Source organism: Vicugna pacos, chromosome 23 (assembly GCF_048564905.1).
Source record: "Vicugna pacos chromosome 23, VicPac4, whole genome shotgun sequence".
NCBI classification, from domain to species: domain Eukaryota; kingdom Metazoa; phylum Chordata; class Mammalia; order Artiodactyla; family Camelidae; genus Vicugna; species Vicugna pacos.
The window spans coordinates 16,836,779-16,854,322 of NC_133009.1; the positions used below are offsets into that span (position 1 = coordinate 16,836,779).

Sequence of the window (17,544 nt, forward strand, 5' to 3'; positions counted from 1 at the left end):
GTTAAATATTAAAATTACAGTAAAGGATAGTGAAAACATCAGTAATAAACATCTTATTTTGTATCTTATTCTTACAATAAAATTTCTTATTTTAAAAATTAATACTGGACAGGTTGAAATGGTGTCAGAGGATTTAGGCTTGAGACACTATATAGTCATAAAAGTGTTTGTCTTGTAACTTTTAAGAGAATGCTAACTTTGTGTGTTTATATATGTATGTTTCAGCAAAGAGGAAAAGTAATGAAACAATCATAAATTTAGCCAAGAAGCAAAAGACTGATGTCAATACTGAACATCCTCCCTTTTACTACAACATCCATAGACACAGCATTAAAGGAATGAATATGCCAAAGTAAGACAGCCAGTGAATGACAGTGTATATATTTAATATTTTAATGACATTGTGATTTAAATAAAAGTACAAGAACCTCATTATTTTTTTTTCTCCTTCCCTTGCTGCAGGTTAAAAAAGTTTTTGTGCTATCTTTCTCAAGCAGGCTTTCGAGTCAGCCGAACTCATTTTGACCCAATGGGTGTTCGTACAGATGCACCTCTGATGCAGTTTAAATCTATCCTTTTAAAATACAGCACCCCCACCTACACTGGAGGACAGTCAGAGGGCCACGTCCAGCCAGCATCCGAAGATACAGTAGCTGACAGGGTCGAAATGTCAGCGAATGAGAAAGCAGAAGCAAGTGGTTGCAGAAGATGGTAAATGTGAAGAGGTTATCCCCAGAGGTCCATATTGATGGCCTGATAGTTCTCTATACCAACTGCAGTGCTTTTTCTATTCTTTCAATTCAGTGGTGTAAAAACAGAAAACAGTGCTGTTTTCATTCAGAAAATTAGCAGTTTCTAACTTAGCTGGTTTGGGAGCTATGCTTTCCAAGTTTTTCTTATTTTAAAGAAAACTTAAAATTTTAATGAAAACATTTCATACGAAGCTAAATTTGTGACTGAGATCACCCTACTGTTTAATAACTCAGAAAATTTTCACATGCAAAGTGTTAGAAAGTTTATGTCTATTGTGGAAGCCATCCTTTACTATTATTAATCACATCTCTACTTAAACTGACTCATGATATTTCTGTTTTTCTGTTTGGAGTGGATAAGATAAAGCCAGAGGCCTTTTATTAAAATGGCCCTAAACAGAGTAAGAACAATGTTGTCTTTTGGAGTCACTAATGTATTTCACAGTTATGAGCTAAAGTATGTTCCGAGTTTCAAGAAATCATACCTCTCCCTACCTTGATCTTTTAGTTTATTACTAGCTTTTTAGAAATTAAATACTTGCCTGAGATAGATAGATGTACCTCTTTCTTACATGTTTAAGGTCTAGATGACTAAATTTCAAAGTAAGATTTTGTCAAATAAACTGAGACCATTGCTCTAATATAGTAATTGTTCACAAGCACTAAATTCTGAAGAGGAGAAATTTTGTTACAAATTAAACAAACTGGGTGATCTCAAGTGCCTCAGTTAATGCACGTTCAATATTCATTCGCTTGGTTGTGCTACCTCTCAGGAGTAAAAACTTGTCACCTTATGAATTTATGAAGTGAGGACTTTTGGTTTTTGAAGTGGTTTTGTTCTGTTTTGTTTGCTTTTTGATGTGTGTATGTGCTAATTTTTTGTATAAGTAGCTCAGGCTAACATGACTACGAAAATCAGTTGGAAAAAAATCTTGTTTCCATTAATAAATATTGTCCTTGCTCATTTGAATTAGAGTTTGGATGAGAAGATACACCAAAAGTTTTGATGTTTGTCTCAAGGACTTGAGAAATATTTCTTAGAGGAAGTAATTTTTTTACAAGCATTAACCTTGGAGAATGGGGAGAGATTAGTAACTGAAAGGTTTAAATATACTATATAAGAAAAAAAAGCACTCCCATGACATACATAGAAATCCAGGGAGAAATATATCAACATAGAATATGAGTTTAGTGGAAATAAAAGAAAATCTCTTTGTGTTATTACAAGATAGCCCTAAAAGGATGCTTTTTCTTTTCCCCTATTTATAAAATTATACATTTTACTAAAATAATGGAATAGGTGAAGTGCAAGTTAGTTTCTAAATGACCATTAAAAAAAGCCTCAATTATACCTACCAGTTAAAATTATAACTCACAAATGATCACAAAAAGAAAGAAAAGCTATTAGTTTCTTCTTTTGAATAGTTAAGAAAAATTAGTATAAATTCATAAGGCAAACCAGCACATGGACCACGTGATTTACTACGTATTGTTAAACTGAATACCAGCTACAAAAAATTCCATTTAAAAATCACATCAAATAGAATAAAATACCTAGGAATAAACTTAACCAAGGAGGTGAAAGACCTAGACTTTAAAAACTAAAACACTGACAAAGGAATCTATAAATGATACAAAGAAATGAAAAGGTATCTCATGTTCTTGGATTACAAGAATTAATACTTTAAACTATCCATACTTCCCAAAGCAATCTACAGATTTAATGCAATCCCTATCAAAATATCCATGACATTTTTCAAAGAAGTAGAACAAATAATTCTGAAGTTTATATAGAACTGCAAAAGACCCAGAACTACCAAAAAAGAACAAATCTAGAGGTATCATACTCCCTGACTTCAAACTATATACTACAATGTTTCAGTAATCAAAACACCATGGTACTGGTGCAGAAACAGGCACCGATCAATGAAAAACAAGAGAGCGCAGAAACAAACCCACACAGTTACGGTGAATTACTTAACAACAAAGGAGGCATGATTATATAATGGAGAAAAAACTCTCTTCAGTAAGTGGTGCTGGGAAAACTAGATAGCTACATGTAAAAGAACAAGATTTGATTTCTCCACACCATATACAAATTCAAGATGAGTTAAAGACCTAAATGTAAGACCTGAAACCATAAATCTAGAGGAGAACATATGCAGAACAGTTTGACATATATTTTAGCAATATTTTTTGGATCTATCTCCTTAAAGCAAAAGAAAAAGCAAAACATAAATAAATGAGACCTAATTAAACTTAAAAGCTTTCACACAGCAAAGAAAATCATTGACAAAATGAAGAGACAACCTACTGAATAGGAAATAACAATTCCAAATGATACGACCAATAAGGGGTGAATATCCAAAATACATAAACAGCTCAACAACAATAACAAAAAACGTGATTAAGAAGTGGGCAGAAGAACTGAATAGATGTTTTTTCCAAAGAAAATGTAAGGATGGCCAACAGGCACATTAAAAAAAAAAGGTTCAACATCGCTAATATTCAAAGAAATGCAAATCAAAATCACACTGAGAAAACAACTACCATCTGATTCTGCAATTCTACTGCTGGGTATTTATCTGAAGAAAATGAAAGCACTAATTCAATAAGACACATGCACCCCAATGTTCACAGCATTATTTACAGTTGCCAAGATATGGAAGCAACCTAAGTGCCCATCAGCAGATGAATGGATAAAGAAGGTGCAGTATATATATAAGCACATATATATACAGACAGACACACACATACACAATGGAATTGAAATATTACTCAGCCATAAAAAAAAATCCTGCCATTTGCAACAATGTGGATGGACGAGAAGAGTATTATGCTGAGTGAAATTAAGTCAGACAGAGAAAGACAAATATTCTGAGTTATCTCTTACATGTGAGACTGCAAAATGGTACAGACACTGGAAAAAAGTTTGGGGTTCCTCAAAAAATTAAACAAAATTACAATCAAGCAACTTAACTTCTAGGTATATGACCAAAGGAATTTAAAGCAGGGACTCAAACGGACACTTGTACAAAAATTATTAACAATAGCAAAAAGTGTCCATCCATCTAATTCTCTAATCCAAAACTCTTAATTCAAAAAGATACGTGCACCCCAATGTTCATAGCAGCACTATTTACAATAGCCAAGACACGGAAGCAACTTAAATGTCCATCAACAGATGAATGGATAAACAAAATGTGTATACATGCAGTGGAATATTATTCAGCCACAAAAGGAATGAAATTCTGATACATGCTACAACATGGATGAACCTTACATTATGCTATGAGAAATAAGACAGACACAAAGGATAAAAAAAACTGCATGATTTCACACACATGATGTCTAAAACAGATTCGAAGAGAAAAGGAGAATAGAGTTTATTGGGCTGAGGGTCGGGGTAGGAATGGGGAATTATCATGTAATGGGCACAGAGTTCTTGACTCATGATGAAAACATTCTGGAAATTGTGGTCATGGTTATACAATATTGTGAATGTATTTAATGTCACTAAATTTTATGGTTAAAACAATAAATTAGGTTATATATATTTTACTGTAATAAATTTTTAACTGATAATGTATTATCCAAAGGCCATCTTCACATTTGGTGAGCCTTTTTTTCCTCATTGAGATGGTGGCTACCTACGTAAAATTTTATAAAACCTAGGCCAGTAGTAGAAGTAAATAGTTCCCACTCCCAAAACACACAGACATACACACACACACGTTACACACTCAATGCTCTATCAAATACCTATAATTATATTTTGCAAAGGATTACATATCCAATAAATTCACTAATGATGCAAAGAATTTACATCCTCCCATACTGACAGATAAAAACACATACATTCTCTAAGCACAAAGCTTATATTCACAAATAACTTTTTGCTTAAAGATAAATTTCAATTAATCACAATGGGAATTTAGTTATTTAATGCAACCACTAATCTAATGTCACCAATAAAATCTAAGCAGTTATATCACAAAACAAGGGTTATAGTCAGTGGACATGCATTAATCTATACAACTTAACATTACGCCAGAAAAGGAATTGAATACAAAATTTCCCTTGATTTTTGGTAGTTTTCAAATTTCATGGCACAAATTACCAAAAAAAATTCCAGTAAAAACAGATTTTAAGTATTTTCAATAAAATGGTAAAAAAATTGAGTAAGTCTTTAAGTTTTCATATTGCAGTGAAGATTTAAAACATCAAGCTGGCCCCAATCTGTCAAAAATGATGGGTAATTATTTACAATGGTTAGACAGGTTTAATTACAGTGGTACTGGAGGACTCCTCTCCCATGGCAAAAACCTTTTATGGTTAATATCTCAATGCCAATATGCTTCTGTAAATACTGTGATTAATATAAACTTGGAAACAGGAAAGGGATAAAAAATTAACAGACAAGTCAATCTTATTTCTGACCTGTCATCATAAAAGCCTTCTGGCTCCAAACACCAAACACTGTCCTTCAATAGAAAACTAAATTAAGAGTAGAATGACTTTACCATATCTGTGGACATTCTTCTACAGAATAAATTTTCACTACACATCAAAGCAGGGCTCAAGTTCCGTTAACCTGCTTCTCTAGAGTGTAATTAGCAGAGCACCGAATTTATAAACTGATATGGCAACCCAAAATGCTAAACACACTTTTCAAACAGAAGCAAAATTTTTCCCCACTGTTACTTCTATGTGCCATATATTTTTGAAATTTATGTGGCTACCAATATGAAAAGAATTAGGGAAGCTTTGAACATATCTTGTACTTTTCATCAAGACTAAAGTGCAAAATATCTCCATGTCTCTGGTATTTTAATAGGGAAAAAACATACATAATAAAGGAACCAAAGGGACAGAACTAACACAAAAAAGACTTCTTTAAATATACACTTGAAAACTACATAAGACCAATTTAATTTCTTTTCCTTCACTGAAATCTGCAAATGAACCAAGTTCTCACAGAACTTGAGATCTTATTTGATTCTCTCCTAGGATCAGAAATTCCAAAATTAGAGGGGAAAAAATGGAAGAAAATAACATTGCATGACAATGGACACTAAGTTCATAATGAACTTTTTTTTTAAATGAGATACTATGGAAGAAAATACCATGAAAATAATAATCCTATGAGAATTGTTTTTTAAGCACAGTAAGTTTGAGCCTTGGTCTTCATGAAGATACTACAGCTTATATAGAAAACTATAAATATACAAGACTCCAGGAAAAAAAGTCAAAATACATATTATTTAACATTCTGTAAGCCTAAAAAACTTTTGAAGGGAGGGAAAAGGATGGCCAACTGAATCCACTTAAGAATAACAGAACTATGAAAAATTCCTGGGTCAAAAGGTGCTCCAAATGGAACCATACTTTGTGAAAACATACAACTTATTTTTAAAAGGAAAGACGAAGTACTGAACAATTGCAGTCCCTTCCAAAGAGGAAATCTTAAATTAAGGGGAAAAGATTCTAATAGTGTAAACGAGTCTGGCTCAGAAAGAAAACTGAACATATCCAAGGTTATGTCCATAAAAGTAATGACGGTATATCTTTAATATTAAAGAAATAGGCTATCAAAATGTTCATTCTTAGAACTGGTTTTAGTAAAAGCTCATTTGTGCTCCTTTGTGGGTGCATAATAAAGTTCCATGGGTTTGTTCACTTTCCAGTATTTCTCACTGACCAATTCCAAAGAAAAAGAGCCATTTAACACCTAAAACAAAAAAAGAAAAAGAATTACATGAAGGCCGCCCAAGGCACAGCAACAGTGAGATTGAGCCTATTATTTTAAATACTTACAGTAAACTGGCCACTGGCTGTTGCTATGTAAATGGTATACTGCTTCTCACTGGCTGTATCAAGGTTCATCTGGTTTGATTCTCCTTTGCTTCGAAGTTCTTCTAAAGCTAACCTCACAGCCAGATACTTGGACAAGTGATCAACAGTGGCATTACCTGAAGTCTTTATGTATCTGGAAAAATAAATCATTAAAAACTTAATTTCTAGATTAAGATAAAATGTACTTAAATTATAAAAACTAATACATTTCTAAAAAGCTTATATAAAATATAAGTGTCTCAATTATTGGCAAAATAGTATCTAAAATTTATTCCTCTATTACCTAAAAATTTCTTACTGAATGGTATGGAAGAGGGGAAAGTACAAGCTGACTGTCTATCAGGCCGTGAAAGTTCCATCTACCTTACCACTCATAAAATATGATATAAAATGACAAAAATCAAATAGAACACACACTGTACTGAGAGGGAAAAAAAGAACCTACTCCTCAACCCCAGTGATCAGAGTTCTGAGTCTACAGCAGGAAGCAAGGAGAAAATTAAGAATATGAGCAAATTTCTTACTAAGAATTAATTCATTTTAGGTTTTTAAGACTGAGCACAGAAGTGCTAATCTTGAGGGGGTTTTGTTTTTTTTTTAATGCATGGTATAACAATCACTCACTCAACAAATATCTGATGCTTGTCTGCTCTCAATGGCAGGCAGTGTGCTCTCCAGAGGTATACGGTGGGAAAGCAGCCATCCCGGTCAGCATGAATTTTAGAGCCTATTGGCACCCTACCATCACTGTTAAGACATTTAAATGATCCTTTTTGCTCCTCTATCTAGGACAGTCCTCCTTTCAGATATGCAACTGTGGGTGGGAAGCACAGGAGGAGAGAAGAAAACAACAATCCAGACAGCCAGATGTACAAATGAACCCTGGTAATCAATGGGATGAGAAATATTCCCCTTGACTCTTACACAGAACTGCCTTTTAACTCCACAGTAAACATTCTAAATTCATAGACTGAAACTAACCAACACACTTACCGTGTCTGTGCACTGTCATCCTTTTCCATAAGCGTTGGATGAGGCCTGAATACTAACTCAATTTCACTAGCACCATCCATTACTGGATCAATAGCCACTGTTGCATTGTTATTATCCAGCTCAAGCCCAGAATCATCAGATGTTTTCGTCCTTTTGTTACTTGGTCCTGCTTCCTGGTTGCTGTGTGTGGATGCATTACTACAGTGGGAACTATCGCCATTGTCTTCTGCTCCACTACCGTTTTCAATCTGTTGTTTCTTGCCTCGCTGTAATCTAATTAAAGAAAAAGAAAACAACGGGTTGTATAAAATCTACATTTAGGCCTTTTCAATGCATCAGTTCTGAAGCATGTTTATTAAATTTACTAAATTCTAAAAAAACCTTGATAAATGAATTTGCTCCAACTTAAATAATAGCATTTATTTCCCACATGTCCCTTGAAGGTCTAATGAACCTCACTCACACACAGGCAAACATTTGAATAAATTACATAAATGTTTATATTCACTTAAAAATTTTACTGATTATAGGAATTATTGGCAGACTTATTTATATTTCAATAGTTTTCCTTGTTACAAGAATTCAAATCTAAAGAAAGGCATAATGAAAATTTTAAAGTTCTGAGGGAAGATATTTGTCTCTTTAATAAAAGATTCTTAAGAAAACAAGACTTAGGAGGCAGGTAAGCACTCCCTTCCTACCAAAAGTCTGCTAACGCAATGCAAAATTATTCTAATGTGAAGATGAGACTGTATCTAAATATGGAGTATGAATACAGGAGTAGTTCTCCAACAAGCTCAAATACTAAAATCCAGTAACTGGGTGAGGCACTTTGTGTATACATCTTATTTGCTCATTAAAACAACCGTCAAGGCAATTAACATTATCATCATTTTATAACTGAGAAAAACCAAAGAAACACGTCCAAGGCCCATGGTTATAAGCAGGTAAACACTAGAACTAGGGCTAGGACATGATATGCATTCTTTCTACCATACACGCTGCCTCCCTCTCTACCTGTATAGATAAGAAAAAGGAAGAATATATGATGAAAAGGAACTATGAAAGAATGACATGGACTTCTAAGAACAGTGTCACTATTACATGTTTATTGCCAGAACAAGGAAATAATAGCCCACTGCTTAAGAAAGATACTCAAGAACTGTTTTTTTTTTTTTTAACTGAACTATAGTTGATTTACAAAGTTAGGTTCAGGTGTTCAGTAAAGTGATTCAGCTATATATATATATAAATATGTGTGTGTGCGTGTGTACATACACATTCTTTTTTCAGATTCTTTTCCATTATAGGTTATTGCAAGGTACTGAATGTAATTTCCTATGCTACACAGTAAATTCTTGCTGTTTTGTTTTATATATAGTGGTGAGTATCTGTTAATTCCTAATTTATCCCTCTCCCTCCATCCTTTGATAACCATAAATTTGCTTTCTGTATCTGAGTCTGTTTCTGTTTAGTAAGTAAGTTCATTTGCATTATTTTTTAGATTCCACATATAAATGAAATCATGTTAATATTTGTCATTCTTTGTCTGACTTACTTGACTCAGTATGATAATCTCTAGGTCCATCCATGCTGCTGCAAATGGCAAAGTTTCATTCTTTTTTTTATATAGCTGAGTAATATTCCATTGAATATATGCACACACACACACCACATCATCTTTATCCATTCATCTGTTGATGGACACTTAGGTTGTTTCCATGTCTTGACTATTGTAAACAATGCTGCAATACATTAGGCTACATGTATCTTTTTGAATTAGAGTTTTTATCTTTTCTGGACATATGCCCAGGAGTGGGACTGAGGGATCATGTGGGAACTCTATTTTCAGTTTTTTAAGAAACCTCCATACTGTTTCCCATAGTGACGGCAGCAAATTATATTCCCACCAACAGTGTAGGAGGCTTTCCTTTTTTCACACCCTCTCCAACATTTATTGTTTGTAGACTTTTCGATGATGGCCATTCTGACCAGTGTGAGGTAATACCTCATTGTAGTTCTAATTTGCATTTCTCTAATAATTAGCAATGCTGAGCATCTTTTCATATGCTCTTGGCCAATTGTATGACTTCTTTGGAGAAATGGCTTTTTAGGTCTTCTGCCCATTTTTGATTGGGTTGTCTGGGTATTTTTGACATCAAGTTATATAAGCTGTCTGTGTATTTTGTAAATTAAGCCCTTATCAGTCACATCATTTGCAAATATTTTCTCCCATTCTGTATGTTGTCTTTTTGTTTTGTTTGTGGTTTCCTTTGCTGTGTAAAAGTTCATATATTTGATTAGATCCCATATGTATATTTTTGCTTTTATCACTTTTGCCTTGGGAGACTGATCTAAGAAAATACTATGATTTATATATCAGAGAATGTTTCACCTATGCTCTCTTCTAGGAGTTTTATGCTATCATGTCTTATGTTTAAGTCTTTAAGCTGTTTTGAGTTTATTTTGTTTATGGTGTGAGGGAGTATTCTAACTTCACTGATTTACATGCAGCTGTCCAGCTTTCCCAACACCACTTGCCAAAGACACTGTCTTTTCTCCATTGAATATTCTTGCCTCCTTTGTTGAATATTAATTGATCATAGGTGTGTGTCTTTATTTTGGGGCGCTTTGTTCTGTCCATTGATCCATTTCTGTTTTTCTGCCAGTTCCATGCTGTTTTGATTACTGTAGCTCTGAAGTATTGTCTTAAGTCTGAGAGGGTTATACCTCCACAGTTTTGTTCTTTTTCCTCAGGATTGCTTTGGAAATTCTGGGACTTCTGTGATTCTATATAAACTTTAGGATTACTTGTTGTAGTACTGTATGTATATGTCCTGGGTAATCTGATAGGGATTGCATTAAATCTGTGGATTGCTTTGGGTAGTATGGCCATTTTACTAGTATTAATTCTTTCATTACAAGAGCATGGAATATCTTTCCATTTCCATATAGGCAGAGTTTTAAAGACAATTCACGCACACAGAGCTGCTTACTGAGCAGCTACTTTCCAAGCACTGGTGTTGTAAGGGCACTGACAGCCTCTAGGGCTTGTGTTAATTCTAGCACAGCAAAGAACACGCACACACTCAGAGAACAGTAGGCGCGATGAGAACAACGAGGCAAGGAGGGTAGAAAAGCATGGAGTCCTGGGGTGGAAGACAGAAACCTAGAAGAAAGAGAATGTGCTGTGTGGATGATCTGGAAGAAGGTTCCAGGGAAAGGGAACAGTAAGTATAAAGGCTCAGAGGCAGAAACAAGCTTCTTAAGTCTGAAGAATAGCAAGGAAGCTATAATAAAACTGTTAACAAATGAAAGGAGCTTCTATCATGTACTCTCAACACTGAAAGTGTTCAAGCAAAATCAAAGGGGATTCTTTCTGCTGGTAGAAGACTATATTGAACCACCATTAAAATCCCTCCAACTCTCAGGAATATTTAACTCTTTTAGAATAAATACATTCAACATTTAATACGTCATTTTACTTTGCTAAATAGAGTTGTAGGTCAGTTTAATATAGTTGAAACGAAGCACGTATCTTAACCTTTAAGCCAATGGTTAAGTCTGTACTTCGGAACCACTCTGGAACCTTTAAAATACCAGTGCCTGGACCCCAATCAAAGATTCTGAATTACTTTGTCTGGAGTGATACCTCTGTGGCCCTAGGATTTAAAAGCTTTCCAAGTGATTCTGATATTCAGCCAAAGTGAGAGCCACTAGATTGGGATGAGGCTTTATTATCACCTCCTACTTTGGAAAGTGATGGCTCTCCCTGAGACATAAACATATCAGGAAGATGTCAGAGCAGAAAAGAGAACGGGGGTGAGGAAAGCGTTTATTATGTAGGGTCTTGGAAGCCACCCTTAAGGTCTTTTAACCTGAATGTGGACAGAAGCCATCAGAGGCTTCAAAGAGAAAGGAGAACCATAATTTGACTTCCAATTCATCACTCTGCCTGCAGTGCTGAGAACAGACTACGTAGGGGTAAGCATGGAAGGTAGAAAGACCAATGAGGAAGCTACTTCAATACTTCAATTGAAAGATGGTGGTGGCCTAGACCAATTTGGATATATTATGGAGAAAGCTAAAAATATATTTATTCACAGATTAGCATATAAACTGTAAGAAAAAAGAGAGGTTAAAGGTAACTCTAAAGTTTTTGGCTATAGCAAGTGGGATGACGGAACTGCCATCAACTGAAATGAGTAAGAATGAAGAGAAGTAGGGTTTAAGAATTAAAAGTTTAGTACTGGACATGTTAAGTTTGAGATAAGGAACAGCTAATGACATACAAAGGGAACCAGGAGAATATGGCCTCCTGAAAGCCAGGAGAAGAAAACGAATCAAAGAGAAAAAAGAAATTAATTGTGTAAAATGCTACCAAGTAAGATGAGATCTGAGAATCAGCAATTAGGTTTCCCAATGTTGAGGTCAATGGTAACCTTGATATGGGTGATATGGAGGGTGGGGATAAAGACTGATTAGAGGGGGTTCAAAACAGAATGGGAGAAAAATTGGAGATACTGAGTATAGTCAAATGCTTTAAAGGAATTCTGCTACAAAGAGGAGGAATCAAATAGTAAGTGGAGGAAGAAGTGGGTATAAAAGACGACTTTTTAAAGACCATAGTATTTTCAATGGAATAACCTACCATGCCAGGAGGCATATATTATCCCAGCATGAAGAGGTAACCACAGAGAACTAGTATTTATTACTGCATTTTACCTTTTTCAAAATGGAGGGTGTTAAGTAAATTTAATATTTAATGAAGTATTAAGAAAAATGACACCCTGTCTGGCCTTCTGTCCCACATACCTGTTCATGGCCTGTATCTTCAGTCCCTCCTCAATGCTGTGGCTGAGCGCTTGCTGATTATTGTGCTTGTTGATCCTGGCTAATACTCTTTCCTGATGAGCTTCGTACTCATCACGACTTGGATAAATTTTGCTGATGAGCGCATCAAAGTTTGGGTCTGGCCTTAGAGATCTTTTAGAAACTAGCTTTTTCCGGCAGGTAGGGCATTCTTTATTGCTAAACAGAAAGAGGGGCAGGAAAGTGTAAATAATGCCAGTATCTTTGGGCTAAAGACAAAAATAGCCAGCTTCCAGGTAATTATCATCTTTATTCCAATATTTCTATAAACTGACAGAGATTTAAACTGTAACCTGACTTTCTTTGAAAATCTGACTAGTGGTTAAATAGGATTTTTGAAACCTCAGACACTTTTTACTACTTGCTAATAGAGAAAAATCCGAATACTTCCCAACAATAATTTACATATATAGCCATTTAAAAATAAAAATCTGTTCTTCCCTAAAATAAATTTCCATGCCGTACATGGAAAAACTAACCACTAATATGTATTAATTTATGTTATAAATTATTTTATTAAAATAGCATTCATCAGATTATTTTACATTCATAAAAAGTGAGAAAACCATGGTTTTATGCTTTATAATTTCCTCAAAACACTCATCCTATAAAAGCTTCTAAAATTATATAAAATCAGCTGTTTCAAAACAAAGATTCTCCAATAATTAAAACCTAGACTTTAGAGATTTCCAATTCGCAAGTGAATACCTATAGAGAATGTGTTTCTCAAAACCCACAGAGCACTAGAGCACTGTCCTAGTGTAATTTAAGTACCTAATATAATTCATTTCAACATACCCACTTCTGAGGGCTGTGATAATGCAGTCTGCACAAAAACGATGTAAACACTCCTTTGTAGTCATGGTATTCTTCAACATATCCAAACAAATTGGGCACATTAATTCACTATGTAGACTTCGAGGTGAAACCACAATTTCCAAGCCATCCGTTATTGCCTCCTGTAAAAGCATCACTTTAAAATTAAATGCTACCTATTTTTTTTAATTATGGACCAAATCAAACATATAAGAATATTAAAAAAAAATGACAAAAATGAACATCTATGTACCCATCAACCAGTCACCACCATCAACTCACAAGCAGCCTTATTTTAGCTATAACTTCCTCCAAGTCCCCTCAGCCCCAGCATCAATGCAATATATAAATGATCTTATTTTAATGCTAATGATAACATATGTATTTAAAAGATAACTGATGGTAAATTAGTCTCGTATAATTTTTTTTAAAGCACTCAGTATGGAATCAGATGACTTAGGTTCTAGTTCTACAATTAGCATTGTGACTCGAAATAATTAGTTTCCATATTGTCTTCTTACCTGCAAAATGAGGGAGTTAAGACTAAATGAACCCTTCCATCTTTATAACTGTACCATTTTGATAATAAATTTCATGCCATCCATTAAAATATTTTAAGATTCAAATATAAGTATTCTCTATTTACATACTATTATTTCATTTTAAAATCACTTTTTGAACCTTATAAAGTCTTGGTCCACAGAGGTAGTTCTACACAAAGTGGTCAGGTTCTCAGGCTAACCTACAAACTGATTTAAAACCATAGCACATCTGAAGTGTTCCAAGTATTTCTAATTATCATGTCTAAAAACGCTTCCAGTGTAAAAATGCATCTGGAGTTCCAATGTAGAATTCAGGACACATCTCCCAACTGTACAAATTAGTGACTCCCACTTTCTTCACCACTACCACTACCCAACCTTCCCACAAGGTGGCATTGAGAACAAAGACTACCTAGCTCTAAAGGCACCAAAACAGATTCCCAAGGAGTAAGAAAAGAGGTCTAGAAGGTGGCCATTGAAGAGGCAGATGCAGGTAGAAATAATGGGCTTCCCACACGTTCGCCAACACGTCCTGTGCCCACTGGCCCTCTATCATGCTTGTATTTTCTCTACAGGGTCAAAGATTGATGACCTTACAAGGAAAACTAGAGATATTGTCCATTATCCAGTATCTATGGTGTTCCAAACTCTCTATAGAAAGCATTTTCTGTATTTTACTTAGTTTAATATGTATACAAACTTTTTGTTTTGTGTTTATTTTTTTGTTGGGGGGTAGGTAATTTGATTGACTGATTTTTTTTTTTTAATGGAGGTACTAGGGATTTAACTGAGGACCTTGTGCATGCTAAGCACATACTCTACCACTGAGCTGTATCCTCTCCGCTCTACACAAACTTGATTTCAGAATTATAATCTCCACTTCTTACGTTTTGATCCCCTCTTCATCTCCAATTTTCCCTTACTTTTCTCTGGCTGTTCCCTCTCAGTCCCCTTTGCTGGTTCCTTTTCCATTACTTAATTTCTAAATGTTGACGCTCCTCTGATGAAGCTCATCTGGACAAAGTTCTGGGTCTTTTACTCATCTCTCTCTAAGTGATCTTATCCATTCCCCTGCTTAAGTCCAGATCTTAGGTAGCATCTCTGCCTGTCTTACAGGCATCTCAAACTTAAAATGGAGTCTGGTTTTAAGCATATTTATCTCCTTCAAACCTGCTCCTCTCCGAAGTCTTTCCTATCTTCACTTTCTCAAAATAGTCTTCCTGGTTCCCCCATTATTATTTATTACAGCACTGAGGACTTTCCCTTTACAAAATTTCTCAAATGTGCAATTCTATGGATATTTACTTATTTAATGTCTATAAACTTCCTGGACTGGTGCCACATCTGTTTTATTCACCACTTCACCTAGTTCCTAGCTTTGGACCTGCTATAGAGTATGCACTCAAATTATTTGTTGAATGAATGAAGTGTCAACCAAACACACACAAATTAGGACCGTTTGTACATAAATTTATTATTACTGTTCTTTCAAGTTTTCATTTTCTGAAAATGTATCCCAGCTTGCATGGTTTCATATTTCCCCTAAGTTATCTAAGTCTACATTACCTGAGGTGTTCGTTGTAATTCATATAAACTGAGTTCCCATGTTTTGCTTAACGGCTGAGTTCCGTTCGTCTGCACAGCCTGAGACATTGCTAGGAATGAAAAGGAGAGGAAAAAAATTTTTAGTATCTGAAAGGGAAATAAATCTCAAAACTAATTTTAGGAACTGTAAATCCTGAGAATAAGAAAAACAGAAATTACACATTGGCTCCTCAAAAATGAAAAAGAAATGCTCAAGAATTGTTCCTGTATTTATAAATACAAGCTATTTGAGAACAAGAAGCTATCACTGATTCCTTACCACTTAAGGGCTAGCAAAGAGAGAGTACTTAACTATTACTAGGGTATAGAAAACTCTCCTAACCCAAAATAATAAATACCTTTCTGAAACAGATGGTCATGGAACTTAGAACTAAGTCAGGAAAACTTCAGACTCTTCAGCACGGCCATCTAGTCCAACTTTTGCCAAAGACAGAAAATCTACTTTATAGCATTTTAAACCACAGATCATTCTGCCTCTTCTTTGACAGTTCCACTCATGAAAACCCCCCTTTGTAAAAGTCAGTTTATGATGTTCGGAAAGCTCCTTTTAATGGTGAGCCCAAAACTACTGCCTATTCACCCTACAGCTGCCCTCTGGAGGCAAACTGATTAAGCTTCTCCCTGTCCAAGCAAAAATCTGAAGTAAGTATGTTCAAATTTTTCAAATTTGAGTGCGTCATGGTTTTTGTTTATAATTTTGAGGCCGTCCACTGTGTCTACCTTGAAGACTCATTTTGCTTATCAGAACTACTGGACTCCCAAACAAGCACACACTCCTCGAGCCTTCTGTGCTTGAAGGTTCATCTTGATCCCTAATCAGTGCCCCCAACAGCAATCTGAAATCTGAGCAATTTTCCACAGAGCTCTGGTCACTCATCTAGCTGTTTATCTGTTAATCCCAGGATTAGCATCCTGTGCTTTGACTCCATTCTCTAAGAATCACAAATGGAAAAATTTCATGATAGGAACTTCCCCTTGATGAAATATTACCTTTTCTGTATCATTCAATCTTCAGAGGATCGAATGATGGCACAGACTCTAAGACCTGCTATGTACTCAAACTTTAGAGGCTAACACATACAAGAGACCCATTAGACCAGTGTCTGCTCTCTGGAACAGCAAACTTTGCCATCAGCCCCTCTAAAAATCTTACAAGGAAATTATCTAAGAAACAGATCACTTTATTTAATGTAATGTAGGAGGCCTTCTTCCTTCATTTCTGTATTCTGGGGCTAAAGGCTAACAGACTATTAAATCATGGGCCCTAGTCACCATTTTATAAGCATCACTTGATGGTGTTCTATGTAGTTTGTGTAAGGATGTGGGTTTCTCTACATCTACGCTGCAAACTTCTCCTGGCAGAACTCCTTCCACTTATAGAAACTCTTGTAATAATCTGAATTATTGTGCTTAGTAGGCTAGACAGCACAACTTCTCAAGGATGATTTATAATTACCTTGGCTATTATTAGTAATTTTGGATATGTCAAAGATAATGCAACTAAGAGAAGCTCTAGAAAAGAAACATGAAAAACTACCAAATACATGACGGTCAGTCTTTTTGCCTGGTATGCAGAGGCCTCAAAATGAAACTCAGACTTCAAAATAGCAACCCTTTAAACATTCTCTAGCAAGGACCAAAGGAAAAAAAAAGCACTCAAATTATCTGAAACCTGCCCTCCTTATGCATCTAACATTATCATGTTTTAGCATCACTACCTTTACCTGTATTGCCTGTTTCCCTCTACTGCCTCCCCTAAAATCCTAAATGAACTACTCTTCCCTCGAGGTCTTTCCTAAGAAGACAACCAATGACCCATACCCACTTGAGACTGCTACAATGGTAGGTAAACAAATGGAAACTAAATTCAGGTACAATTTAAGGCTAACAGTCATAATAAAAGACTTTCCAAAACCTTGAGGCAGCAAACTAATGGTTGCTAGTGACTTTTACATTCTGTTAGACACTAATTATCCAGGAATCCCAGGTTTATACTAACGAATCCACTTACTTGTAGCCCCTCGGGTGGATAAAAATGGTTGAAAAATAGCTGAAAAAAAGAAACTTGCAAAACATTCAATGGGAACTAAAGAAAGCAAGAAAATCAG

The 17,544-nt window shown here is 35.1% G+C and overlaps 2 protein-coding genes across 5 annotated transcripts in view; one reads left to right on the forward strand and one right to left on the reverse strand.

Moving 5' to 3' along the window:
- Positions 1–1,722, forward strand: part of TRMT1L (tRNA methyltransferase 1L) — a 29,904-nt gene extending 28,182 nt beyond the window's left edge. For both annotated transcript variants that reach the window (XM_006198788.4, XM_072948542.1), the window contains exons 14-15: positions 226–352; positions 463–1,722. In XM_006198788.4, coding sequence (XP_006198850.1) covers positions 226–352; positions 463–715 — 380 coding nt within the window. In that variant the 3' untranslated portion in view covers positions 716–1,722. The remainder of the gene's footprint in view (positions 1–225; positions 353–462) is intronic.
- Positions 1,723–4,679: 2,957 nt separating this feature from the next.
- RNF2 (ring finger protein 2) overlaps positions 4,680–17,544 on the reverse strand; it is a 42,585-nt gene continuing 29,720 nt past the window's right edge. For all 3 annotated transcript variants that reach the window (XM_072948545.1, XM_072948544.1, XM_006198790.4), the window contains exons 2-7: positions 15,398–15,486; positions 13,272–13,432; positions 12,417–12,632; positions 7,602–7,874; positions 6,570–6,741; positions 4,680–6,483 (exon numbers count right to left, since the gene is read on the reverse strand). In XM_072948545.1, the coding sequence (XP_072804646.1) occupies positions 6,382–6,483; positions 6,570–6,741; positions 7,602–7,874; positions 12,417–12,632; positions 13,272–13,432; positions 15,398–15,484 (1,011 nt within the window). In that variant the 5' untranslated portion in view covers positions 15,485–15,486 and the 3' untranslated portion in view covers positions 4,680–6,381. The remainder of the gene's footprint in view (positions 6,484–6,569; positions 6,742–7,601; positions 7,875–12,416; positions 12,633–13,271; positions 13,433–15,397; positions 15,487–17,544) is intronic.